Source organism: Cyclospora cayetanensis, unplaced genomic scaffold (genome assembly GCF_002999335.1).
Source record: "Cyclospora cayetanensis isolate NF1_C8 unplaced genomic scaffold, CcayRef3 CcayRef3_contig_36, whole genome shotgun sequence".
In the NCBI taxonomy this organism is placed as follows: domain Eukaryota; phylum Apicomplexa; class Conoidasida; order Eucoccidiorida; family Eimeriidae; genus Cyclospora; species Cyclospora cayetanensis.
The window spans coordinates 264982-276277 of NW_020312325.1; the positions used below are offsets into that span (position 1 = coordinate 264982).

An 11296-nucleotide genomic window follows, 5' to 3' on the forward strand; every position below is an offset into this window, starting at 1 on the left:
AGCGGAGACAAACAGACAACAGCAGATGTTTGGAGGGGGCGGCTGGAAAGGCTTTGGGGAGTACCTTGAGGCCAAATCACGCAAACTTCACCAGCAGCTTCGCGCATCCCTTGCCTCAGGTGTCCATGAAAGCAGCAACACTGGCAGCAGCAACACTAACAGCAGCAGTAGTAGTAGCAGCAACACTGGCAGCAGCAGTAGTAGTAGCAGCAACACTGGCAGCAGCAACACTAGTAGCAGCAACACCAGCAGCTGCCACAGCAGCAGTGGCGTAGGGGCGGGGGGTGAAGTTTCTTGGTGGAATAAGTATACGAATTCGAGGAGTTGTTTGTTTTCCTCGCTGACTTTCTTCGTCGACGGTCTGCAACGACTGGAGGGCTCTGAATTGGTGTCAACGGGCTATCCGAATGCCACTGAAAAGACAGCTTTCGCATGCTCCTCGGAGGCTGTCGTCGGCCATACGCCTCTCCGCGAGGCTGTGATTGAGGCTGTACAGCTGAAGCGGTGTCTGGTAGCTCAAGGGGGGAAAATTTCGCTCGCTTTGGGGAAGGGTGTAACGCATGTTCTCGCGGATAATGTCGCGCTTGGCAATCAGAGGTGGAGGAAGCTTCGGTACGGTTGGTGAATGTATGTTGGTGGTTGTGTGTGGGTTGTTTGTGCTCTCTTTCCCTCCCTTCGTGTTTCTTGTGCGCTTGCGTTCCTTGTGCGAGTGATGAAGAGGAGGGTGATGGTGGTAATGGAATCAGCGAGCAGCTGTCTCCAGGTGTATCCCCGCTGCGTCTGCGCATGCTGCTGCCGCGTCCTCCTCAACTATTGGGGCTTTTCCGTGCATTGGACCGCTAAGTCTAGTGCACTCAGCTAGCTAGCCAGCTAGCGAGTGCATGACAAGCATCAGCAAGAGCGGCTTTACGAGTGCGTGTGGGCGTTGTTTGCAGCGCTGCTCCTATTGCTATGTGTTGCTGCTATGTATGTGTCGCTGTTGCTGTTCGCTTGTGCTGCAGAGACAGAGGGGGCTCAGCGAGGCACTATGTGGTAGTTCGTTGCAGCTGGGTGTTTGCCTCCATCGACGCAGGTTGCCTGCTTCCACCAAGTCACTTTATGCCTCGCAGTCTTCAGTTGACACATCGCAGTCCCTTGTCTAGGCTGCCAACTTCTCGCAAGGAGCTCATCACAGCGCCTTCCTGCAACAAGATTTCAGAAAGCCTTTCTTCTGCTGAAAAAAATCATGCGGCTGCGCAAGAGGCAGCCACTCTCTCGACAGCGGCAGCAACACTGGCCCCCCGCGTCTTTAAGCGGCAGAGAGAGGCTCAAGAGGAGTTGCAGGAAGCACAAGCTGCCGCAGCGACTGCTGCTGCTGCTGCTGCACTCGAAGAAGATGAGGATGAGGGAGATCGGCATCGGCAGGCGGAAGACGATGAAGACTCGCAGCAGCAGCAGCTGCTGCTGCAGGGGCAGATGCTGAGGCTGTCGACTCACAAGAAGAGGCGGCTAAGCGAAACTCTCCATGGCCATCATCACCATCACGCTATCCTTAGTGATTCTCCCGCAAAAACAAGAATAACAACGGCAGCAACAACAACGGATCAAATGCAGGCAGCGGAGACTGGTGTTGCTTCCACCGCAGTTGCACGAGCCGCATGCGTAGTAGCAGCAGACTCTGCTACTACGGCTGCACTGGTTTCAAATGCAGCACCTTTAGCAGCAGCGTTAGCACCACTATCGGCAGCATTAGCATCATCATCCGCATTAGCATCATCATCCGCATTAGCATCATCATCATCATCATCCGCATTAGCATCATCATCATCATCATCTTCATCATCATCTTCATCATCATCATCATCATCATCATCATCATCTTCATCTTCATCTTCATCATCATCATCATCATCATCATCATCATCATCGACAGCACCATTTGCACCCTTAGCATCATCATCGGCAGCGACGCCAACAGGGCGGGAAGGGAAGTGCAGCATTGTCGATTGCAGGCACCCCAATTTTGTTGCTTCCTTCTTCGAGCACTCGCGGCTTCATTTTATTGGATCCTGGCAGAGCCGCTGTGCTTCCATGCTGTCTCGCCTCCTAAGTACCAGCAGCAGCAGCAACGGTGAGCAGCAGCAGCGGCACAAGTCTTTTTTCCAGTACGTGGACGTGTCAGCAACGAGCAACGCGCTGCAGCCTCTGGTGCTGCCGCTAGATTTGACGCTGCCTCACGACAGCGATTTCGTTGCTGCAGCTGCTGCTGCTAGTGCCAGTAATGGTGCTGGTGGGGGGTGGTTTTGCTGTGCGTCTCGGCTGATGAAGGCCTCTCCACTCTCAGTAACAACAGCGCCTTCTAGAGAATGTGTGGCAGGAGCAGCAGCGGGTACAGGGCGCTGGATGCTGCACATCGACTTCGATGCCTTTTTCGTGTCGGTGGCACTTCTTAAGCAGCCTCACCTGAAGGACAAGCCGGTAATTACGAAGAGTTAGTTATTATTCGGGCAGGGATTTTTTCTGTTCTCGCGGCTGCTCTCTGAGCTTCTGTCACTGCAGCGCTAACTCCCAAAAAGAGGCTCCTTCTAGGAAGCAAGCCTCTGCTGTAGCTGCTGCTCTTTAAAAGTGCTGTATTTGCGTGTATATATTTATATATGTGTGTACCTGTGTGTATGTGTATGTGTATGTGCTCAAGCTGGGTGCTGGTGCTGCTGCTTATGCTTTTGAAATATTGCGCATCTGACGATGCTGCTCGTGCTGGTGCCTCTACATGCAGGTAGCAGTATGTCACTCAAGAGGAAGACAAGGTGGAAGGCTTAGCTCGACAGGTTAGGCCGCTGGCTGTTGTTTTCTGTTGGAAGCCGTCGTGCGAAGTGTTGGCTTCGAGGCGTGTTTTTTTGAGCGGTTATATATATATGTATATATAGATCCAGCTTGCTGCTGCTTTTATTTCTCCGTTTGAAAAGTGTCTCTTGGTGACTGTGGAGCGTCCATGTCGCTCAGTTTCTTTGCATCCTTTACCCCCCGTTTGTGTGCATGTGCGCCACTCAGAGCCAGGAGCAGCAAGGGGCAGTCCACCTCGAGGCGGGAGCACCTCAGAGATAGCGAGCTGCAATTACCCTGCTCGGATGCAAGGGGTGAAGAAGGGCATGTGGCTGCGTTCTGCCTTCGCCCTCTGCCCGTCTCTTAAGTTGCTGCCTTACGACTTTGACGGCATCGAGAACGCCAGTGAAGGCCTTTTCAGGGTTGCTCTCTCGCTTTCGCACAGGCTTATCCCGCTTTCCTGTGACGAGGTGCGCGAGAAGACACTAGAGCGTCCATGCGGCGAAGACTGACCAACCTAGCTGCAGTGTCTAAGGCGGGGGCTCTTGTAGGGTGGTTGGGGTGTTGGGGTTGTTGGGGGTGTTGGGGTTGTTGGGGTCGTTGGGGGTGTTGGGGTTGTTGGGGGTGTTGCACATTTGTGGGGAGAGCCTGTGGCGCAGGGATAGGCAGTTTTTTGAGCAAGGCTCTCACGACTGGGCTGTGTTTTTAGAGCATGAGGCGTGAAACTGCTGCTGCATTTATGCCAGCAGCAGCCGCATTGCAGCTGGCCTTCGAAGAGGGATCGCTGCAGGATGCGTGTGTGTCTGTGTCTGTGTGTGTGACTCAGACATTTCTTCAAATTTCTTTCCCACTCGTCCTCCAAACGCAGCATGACGACAATCTGATCCCGCAGGAAAGCAGCGGCTCGAGCGGCAGTCAAGGCAGCACTGCGGAAACGGAGGCGGAGAAGGTGGCTGCTATATGCGTAGCCTTGAGGAGGATCGTTCTGAAGATGACGGGGTGCAGCGTCTCTGTAGGAGCTGGTAGCAACTGCCTGCTGGCGAGGCTTGCAACGGCAGCGGCGAAACCTTCTGGCGTGTCTGATTCAGCGGCAGAAGGACGCCCTCTCTCCTTGTCATCAGAAGAAGCTGTGCTGCGGCGAGAGGGAGTCTGCGTGGTCAAGGCAGGCGCTGCCTCTGCCGCTGCGTTTGTCGGACCGCTGCTGCTGCGGCAGCTTCCTGGCGTAGGACTTAGCATGATTGCCAAAATCAACGCTGCACAGGAGGCGGCAACTCCAAAAGCGGCACCGCTGACGTGCAGAGCCGTGCAAATGAAGGGCAAAGAAATGCTGCATCTGCTGCAACGCGCGCTGGGTAGGGGGGAGCAGGGCACCGTTAGCTGTAGAGGAGTGTTGAAAAGGTTGAAAGATCGTTTTTCCTTCCTTTCGTTTCGCTTTCGGGGAATCTGGATGTCGAACGAGGAGGGAGGGGGGCAGGAAGAAAGATGGCGGTGCCGCAACAGCTTAAAGACAGTGGCTCAAAATTAGAGAGTTTTCTGCTTGCCACTGCGGTACGCTGCACATGCGTATTGTCATGCAGGGCAGCGGAGGGGAACGCAGCTCTGGTGGATGTGTCATGGCGTTGACGTGAGACCTCTACCGCCTTCGCTTCCTGGATGTGATGGCGATATCGCCTCCTTTCCAGGAGCAGCTGCAATACCAACTGGCGGCATCCCTGCAAGTGGATCCTTGAGTTTGTCGGTGAACTGGGGTGTGCGGCTGAAAACGGAAGCTGACCTGTTCAATCTCCTGTACCAGCTGGCTCTAGAAGCGCACAAGCGACTAAAGAAGAGTGGCCTTTACACGACCAAGATATCCGTCAAGGTAGGCAGTGTGTCGCACTTCTTGATCCCGAAGTTATAGAGCTCTCACATCCTAGAACGGAGTCTGTAAGGAAGGAACGGGCAGGAGGGAAGTCCTCGAGCGTCCTAAGGGGCTTTAGAGACTTCCCAAGCCACGTTCGTCGCATGCATGTCGTCGATGCTTGAAGAAGACTCGCAGCTCACACAGGCGCAGAGATGGCACTGGATGCCTCCGAGCACACACGAGATGGTGCCTGGCTGGTGCTGCTGCATCGCTTGGTTCGGGATGGTGGTTTGTTGTGCCGCAGCTGCTCTACAGGCAACCGGGAGCCTCCTTTAAGACGACAAAATTCTTAGGCTGCGGAGTCTGCGACGCTGTTCGTGCGTCGCGAGTTGTTGGCGGAGTCACCAGCAACACGCATAGAAGGGCATGCGTCGTCCCTGGCATTCAAGTGGCAGAAGCGTTGAGTGAGGAGCTCAAAGCACTATGGAGAGACAGTTTAAATGGGTATGTTGTAGCCGTTGTTGTTATTTTTGTACTAGCTGTTGTAGCTGCTGCTGTTGTTGCACTAGCTCCTGTAGCTGTTGTTGTTGTAGGAGCGGCTGCAGTCGGGAGGGCAGTCATGTGTGGCATGCTGCAGTCGGGAGGGCAGTCATGTGTGGCATGCTGCAGTCGGGAGGGCAGTCATGTGTGGCATGCTGCAGTCGGGAGGGCGTCATGTGTGGCATGCTGCCGCTCGTGGCGTGTGCTGCAGTGTATGTCCTTTGGAGGACTATCGCGGAATCACGTTGGTTCTGCAACAGCTGCGAACAGAGCAGCAGGAGGAGACCTTGCGGAAGCAGCAGCAAAGAATGCAGCGCAATCTGCATGGCCAAGTTGCAAAGGGCAGCAACAGTCTTCACAGCAGCAAGCCACGAGCGGCGGAGCCGTGCCTCATTGTCATAGACCCCACGCAGCCGCAAGAACAGCAGCAGCAGCAACAGCAGCAACAACAGCAGCAACAGCAGCAGCAACAGCAGCCAGAGGCTCAGCAGGCAGTGTCAATGCAGAAAGAACAGCAAGAGCTGCACAAAAGCTCGAAGCATCACGGACAGCAGCAACAGCAGGAAGACTGGAAGCCTCGCGTCTTGGGAAATCGGGAGGCGCATGAGGATGCGATAGTCATTCAGTCTCAAGACGCTGCACCTGTTGAACGTGGCTTTGCGTCTGCCAGCAGCCCTGGCAGCAAAGACTGCAGCAGTGCCAGCAATAGCGGCAGCAACAACAGCCACCACAGAAAGGAGCCAAACATTCGCTGGGGTGGGCCGTTGATTGATGTTTCTGGGAGTCATGACGAACCCCGGCAGGAGCATCAGTCCTCAACAGGTGGAGATTTGTCTGCGCCTGCGTCTCTCCTCGCAGTTTCGGCCGTAGCAGCGGGTGCTTCAGCGCTTGCTTCCAAAGCTGGGAAATCGCCACACGCTTTCAGACCGATGCAGGCTGCGCAGACACGCCTCCCACCTTCAGACGCACAACTGCCTCGAGTGCGGCAGCGGGAGGATGTAGATACACCGGACAGCAAAGTAGTGACACCGCTGCTGAGGAACCCTGGGCAGGGTGCCATGGAAGCAGGGCGCAGCGTTAGACAGCCGTGCTCACCAGCAAGCAGGAGCGTCAAACGAAGTGCCAAGGGAAGTCGAATACGCCGATATAAAGGCGGCGTTGCAACTGCCGCTGCGAGGTCACCTGACGTTGTTAGTGCTGCTGGCACCCCTACTCTTGCTCAGAGGAGGCGCTTAAAGGAATGCCCTCCGGGGATAAGAAAAGGCTGTGTCTTGCAAACAACACCAAACGAGCGCGAGCAGACGAAACAGGCGCCATGTAGCTGCGCTGCTGCCACGGAGGGGCTGATGCATCCTGCCGCTGCTGTCCCTACTGCTGCTGACGGTGCTACTGCCCTGCCCGTGACTGTAATCTCGCTACTAACGCAGCACCCATGCAACAGCACACACAGTTGCAGCGTGCCTCTCTCCAGTGCCACATCGCCCGTACAGGGGCAGAATCCACACGCTGAAGAAGGCCCCTGTGCCCTTGGTCACAACAATTGCTGCTGTCGTCTAGAGGCGTGTGTCGCGAAGTGCGTGTCGCTTCTTTCCCCCACCTCGAACCCACCACCACGTCGCCCCTTGGCTCTGCGGATTGCCTTCGCCGCACAACTTGTGCTCAAAATGCTGCTTAGGCACGCTGCTGCAGCAGGCGCTGGCACCGCTAGGCGCTTGGGGGCAACCGCGTCTGTTCGCACTGCAGTAGCGATCCGCATTGCTGCTGCAGGGGCTGGAAGGGGCTCGTGCCTCCTCCCACACGCCTGCGGAGCCACCCATGAGCAACAAGCAGCTGCCTCCGCTGCAGCAGCTCCTCAGGCGACCCCTTTCGAAGGAGTTCTTTCTGAGACCCCCTTCGCAGAGGCGCGTCTCCGCACGAGCGATTCTGAACATGCGGGTAGTGGTGATGCAGCTGCCAGTGGTGGTGATGCAGTTGCCAGTGGTGGTGATGCAACAGAGGGGCCTTCATCTCCTAGCGTGCCCGCATTGCAGGAAGGGGGTATGGGGTTTTCAAAGGGTTTCCCTGCTCTTGAGGAGTCTCTCAAGAGTGAGGCAGAGGGGCTCTACTGGGATTGTGTGACGGAGACTTTGGAGGCCTTTGGCGCAGCCCTACAGGGAGTTGTCGATCACCTTGCTGCAACAGGAGCACTGGAAGAGCGGCAATTGTTGCTGCGGACCCTTTTGAGGACGCTGCAATCTGCTGAGTCACGCACTGCACAGGCAGCAGCCGCAGCTGATGAGGAGAAAGGCCCCCACGAAGACTCATCTCCAGTCTCTCTCGCGTTCTTGCTATTGCAGCTTCTTGCTTGTCCAGCAGGCCGCCTTGTGTGGCCGCTGCTGCTGCGTTGTGCACAGGCTGCAGCGTAATCCCTTTAGTAAGAAGCCATATGTTACTACGACCCACGAACTCATGTAGTGTTTGGCGGTCGAGTTTTTATGAATGTGTATGTGATCAAACAACTTACGCCAACTGGTTTGGCACTGGTGGGCGAGGCATATGTGGCCCCTTCTATTTGTGCTTTATGCTAAGAACTTCCTACTTCACGCGTCCTAGCTGATGCCGCTGCAACGGCTGCACGGGCGTCGCCCTTGTGTTGCATGTAGCTTTTCAAGAAAGAAGCCACATACACAGAAGTAGACGGGAATGGTGAGAGGTATCTGGCGTATGCTACATAGTGCAGAGCCCTCCAAAGCAAGCAGAGCAGCAGACGTCGGCAGGATATGTAGCAGCTGCTGTTACGGTCATTACTGCAGCAGATGATTACAATGCACGCCTTTTTAGGTTCCTCGGAGTGGTTTGATTTCGTGTTCTAAGCAGCAAAGGACGCTGGCACTTGCAAAAAATGACACGAAATCAGATTTTTTTCGGAGCACCGTTGATTTTCTGACGGTCTAAGAATTGTTGGCGCGCATGCGATATCGATGCCGCCGCTTGACACCGCGATTTAAACGTGTACCTTCGGGAGTCTGTTGGCTGCGTTGGCCTTCTCCACCAGAAGGGCCTTGAGACCGGACCTGCAAAATGCGCAGCACCGAGAGCGACACACTTTGGAGGCGCTTGACTCCTCGAATGCATGCAGCGAAGGCACATAGCTGGCGCGATTGGGAATCAGGCAAGGAAACCAGTAGACGTGGAGCCACGACAGCCGTGAGAGGAGCTCACAGAAGCAGCAGGACCGCCTCCTCCGTGGGCATGCCTGTCGCATGCCACCGAATTCTCGCAGCTTTATCCACCAGCAAGACGGTGACAAACTTGTGCCGCTCTTTCCGCTTCAAAGCCTCGGTCTCTAGAGCTCCCCAGCTCCCGCTGTATCCTAGAAATGAGCCAACGAGGCCTCCAGCTAAGGCTTGGCGACCAGCGAGCGAGCAGAGGCTGTCATATTCTTCAGCCACCTGCCGCATGGAGTCCACTTCGGGGTCCTTGGGAGGCACGGGGGGCCCTTCCAACGCACGACTCGCGGAAAGAAGCCGCTGCGGAAAGTTGTGGAACGGCGAAAGGGGGTGGAAAGCTGGAGCCAGACGGCGCATGCTGCGGATAGCCAGAGGCCTCAGCCACGCGGGTGCATGATCAACACAAAGATACGAGACGGATGCCAGGTCTGGAGCCGCTGTTGCTGGCGTGACGCCTATGAAAGCCCGCTGCTGGTGTGTTCTCTTCTGCTCTTGAGAAGGAGAAATACCGGAAGTAGACGCGGCAGCGGCGAAGGGCGGCCCGTAGATGGCCGAGAGGAAGGCGGGATGGCGCTTCAAGTGATCCAGCCAAGCCGCCACATCTGAGAGCTGGGAGTACTGCCCCCCCAAATCGAACAGGAAGAGGAGGGAGACTCTGCCATACAGACGCTCCGCTAGCTGCATGCAGCGCACAGCAGCATACACCAACGTCCGGCAGTGTGCGAAATCACGTAAGGCAGCAAGCACAGCAGCAAACTCGTGGGCTGGAAACACTTTGGGGGGTTGGAGGGGCATGCAGTGCACAGTCGACGAGCAGCAGATGTGTATGTGTGCGTGTGTATGGAAGAGCAGGGAGGTGGGGGAAAAGCGGGCTGGGGGGGAAGCTGGCTGCAACTCACGGCCGTCCTAGGCTGCATGCCTGTACGGCTTTTGAAGAGTCCAGCTCCCATTAAGCCTGCAGCACGGCCTCCATGAGCTAGCGGATCCGGATTCTCCTCGAGATCGAACGGCGTGACAAAAAAGCGAGGAGGAACTTGCGTGGATTCGTTGATGGGCAGCAAACGCGCGGGGTAGTGATGGGCCGCTGTCATTCCATCTACGTACCGCTTGTACACAATGGGGGAGGCAGCAGTACCCTTGGGAGCCCCCTCGAGGTGGCCAAAGGATGCATCTAATTCCGCTGCTGCCCCCGAGAGAGGCCTAGCAACGGTCCGTTTGACGCGTGACCAGAATGCTTGCGCAGTTTCTGCTTGCAGCTGCCGTTGCATCTCTACTTGCGAAATAAGACCGCTAACTCCATGATGGCGCTGTAGTGTCTGGCCTTCCGAAGGCGCAGTGTGGCTTGACTCTTCCGCAGCGATCACTCGACGGGCCCGCTCTGTGATGTCTGCTGGCCACTCAGCACGACCTGGTGCTTGGGTAGCGGAGTTTCTGCCAGTAGCAGCGGCTTCTTCCCCTTCTGTTGCTGCTGAGGGGGATGCATCCTGCCTGTTAAGAGCAGGGCCTCGAATGCGCAGGGTGGAGCTCTGTAGGCAGCGTTGCTGTTGCTTCTTCAGAGGATTGGCCAGCGGCAACGCCACCCTGGAAATCGCGCGCAGACCTGCACTGTAGGCTGCGTGAAATCGAACGCCCATGATGATGCTGCAAAGGCCTTGAATAGAGCCGCAGGCGCAGCCCCACAGAGTCATAGAGAAGGGCCTCCAATGGAAATTCCCCGGGTTCGGGGGAATCCTGCAGCAACTGTTGCAGCGGAGGGGCCTAAGGAATCTGTCGCAGACTGTCTTTGTGGAGCCAGAAAAAAAGCACAATTTACATCGAAAGAGCTATATTCAAGACGAAGGAGCACAATGCAGCAACATAGGAGCTGGTTCTTGCAAGGCCCCATCGGGTGCTTTTGGTGTGGGATTCAAGTCGGCCGTCCTAAGACACTGTGACTGGCAAAACAGCAAACAAGCCAACGCTTATAGCGTATTTGCCTTTGGAAACCAACAGGTAAAGTAACTGCTCATGGGGATACTAGCAAGGAATCCCCGACATCGCGCTGCCGACTACCGTGCAGCGAATCGCTGACATAGCAACGGTTTACAGATGAAAGAAGCACGCACTATTCGATGAGTTGCTTTACAAAGCTGAAGCTCGTCACTCTGAATTACTATCTGTCGACTTTGATAGAGGGTAGTGTTCATCCTCTACGGTGAAATTTCTGGAAACGCTCGCACAGAATAGATGCGGCTTCTTTTAATACATCAGCAGTGCAAATCCTCCAACCCAAACCGCACGCAAGCAGAAAGGATATATGTAGAAATAGAGCCCCCATGCAGGCAGCAGGAAGCTCAAACTTATTCAAACTTTTGTGGGACCAGCTATATCAGAATCGAAACCGTAAAAGCTAGCAAAATGAACCTTGGCGTTCACTTGCCTTCGCTCACCTTTAAGTGCACACTGTAACAGTGTAAGACCCTCAGTGATGGTGCTGAAACTCAGCTTCACAGTTGTGCATTGATCTTTCTTGTAATTCGACTTTGCTTTGAGGGAAAAGAAAGCCCTAATTGCCCCCCCTTATTATCTCTTCACGAAATGCTTGCTTTCCTTCAGCTAAGACTGCTCTCTCCTAAATAGCAGAAACAACATACTGATTCTGTTTTTTGTTGACATATGCTGCTGCTCGTATGTTTCGTGAAAAGGAGCTGTGGCAACGGTAGTGGCAGAAGCAGCCAGGTTAGAGTATTTCGTCTGTACACATCAAAATGCGTATCTCGTTGAGACCTCTTCTGCAAAGAATTCATTAAAACTTCACCACAAGACCGCCTTTCAAAGGGGAACACGGTGGTCTTGCCTGACGCATTCTACCGCCTTTTCCACCATGGTTTTGGCATCGAGCCGGACAACTTACACTCCCTTC

At 55.1% G+C, this 11296-nt stretch overlaps 2 protein-coding genes across 2 annotated transcripts; one reads left to right on the plus strand and one right to left on the minus strand.

Annotated features, from left to right (window-relative positions):
• The first annotated feature begins 25 nt into the window (after positions 1 to 25).
• Positions 26 to 7590, plus strand: LOC34621451 (DNA repair protein REV1). The gene is made up of 12 exons (XM_026334110.1): positions 26 to 167; positions 291 to 612; positions 1002 to 1338; positions 1726 to 2457; positions 2756 to 2786; positions 2983 to 3272; positions 3629 to 4154; positions 4380 to 4663; positions 4950 to 5149; positions 5397 to 5517; positions 5998 to 6495; positions 6547 to 7590. The coding sequence occupies exons 1-12, from the start codon at positions 26 to 28 to the stop codon at positions 7588 to 7590; spliced, it is 4527 nt and encodes a 1508-aa protein (XP_026189895.1).
• Positions 7591 to 8382: 792 nt separating this feature from the next.
• Positions 8383 to 10028, minus strand: LOC34621449. Its single transcript, XM_026334111.1, has 2 exons — positions 9294 to 10028; positions 8383 to 9072 (listed from the first exon to the last, which is right to left on the minus strand). The coding sequence occupies exons 1-2, from the start codon at positions 10026 to 10028 to the stop codon at positions 8383 to 8385; spliced, it is 1425 nt and encodes a 474-aa protein (XP_026189896.1).
• Between the last annotated feature and the right edge of the window lie 1268 nt (positions 10029 to 11296).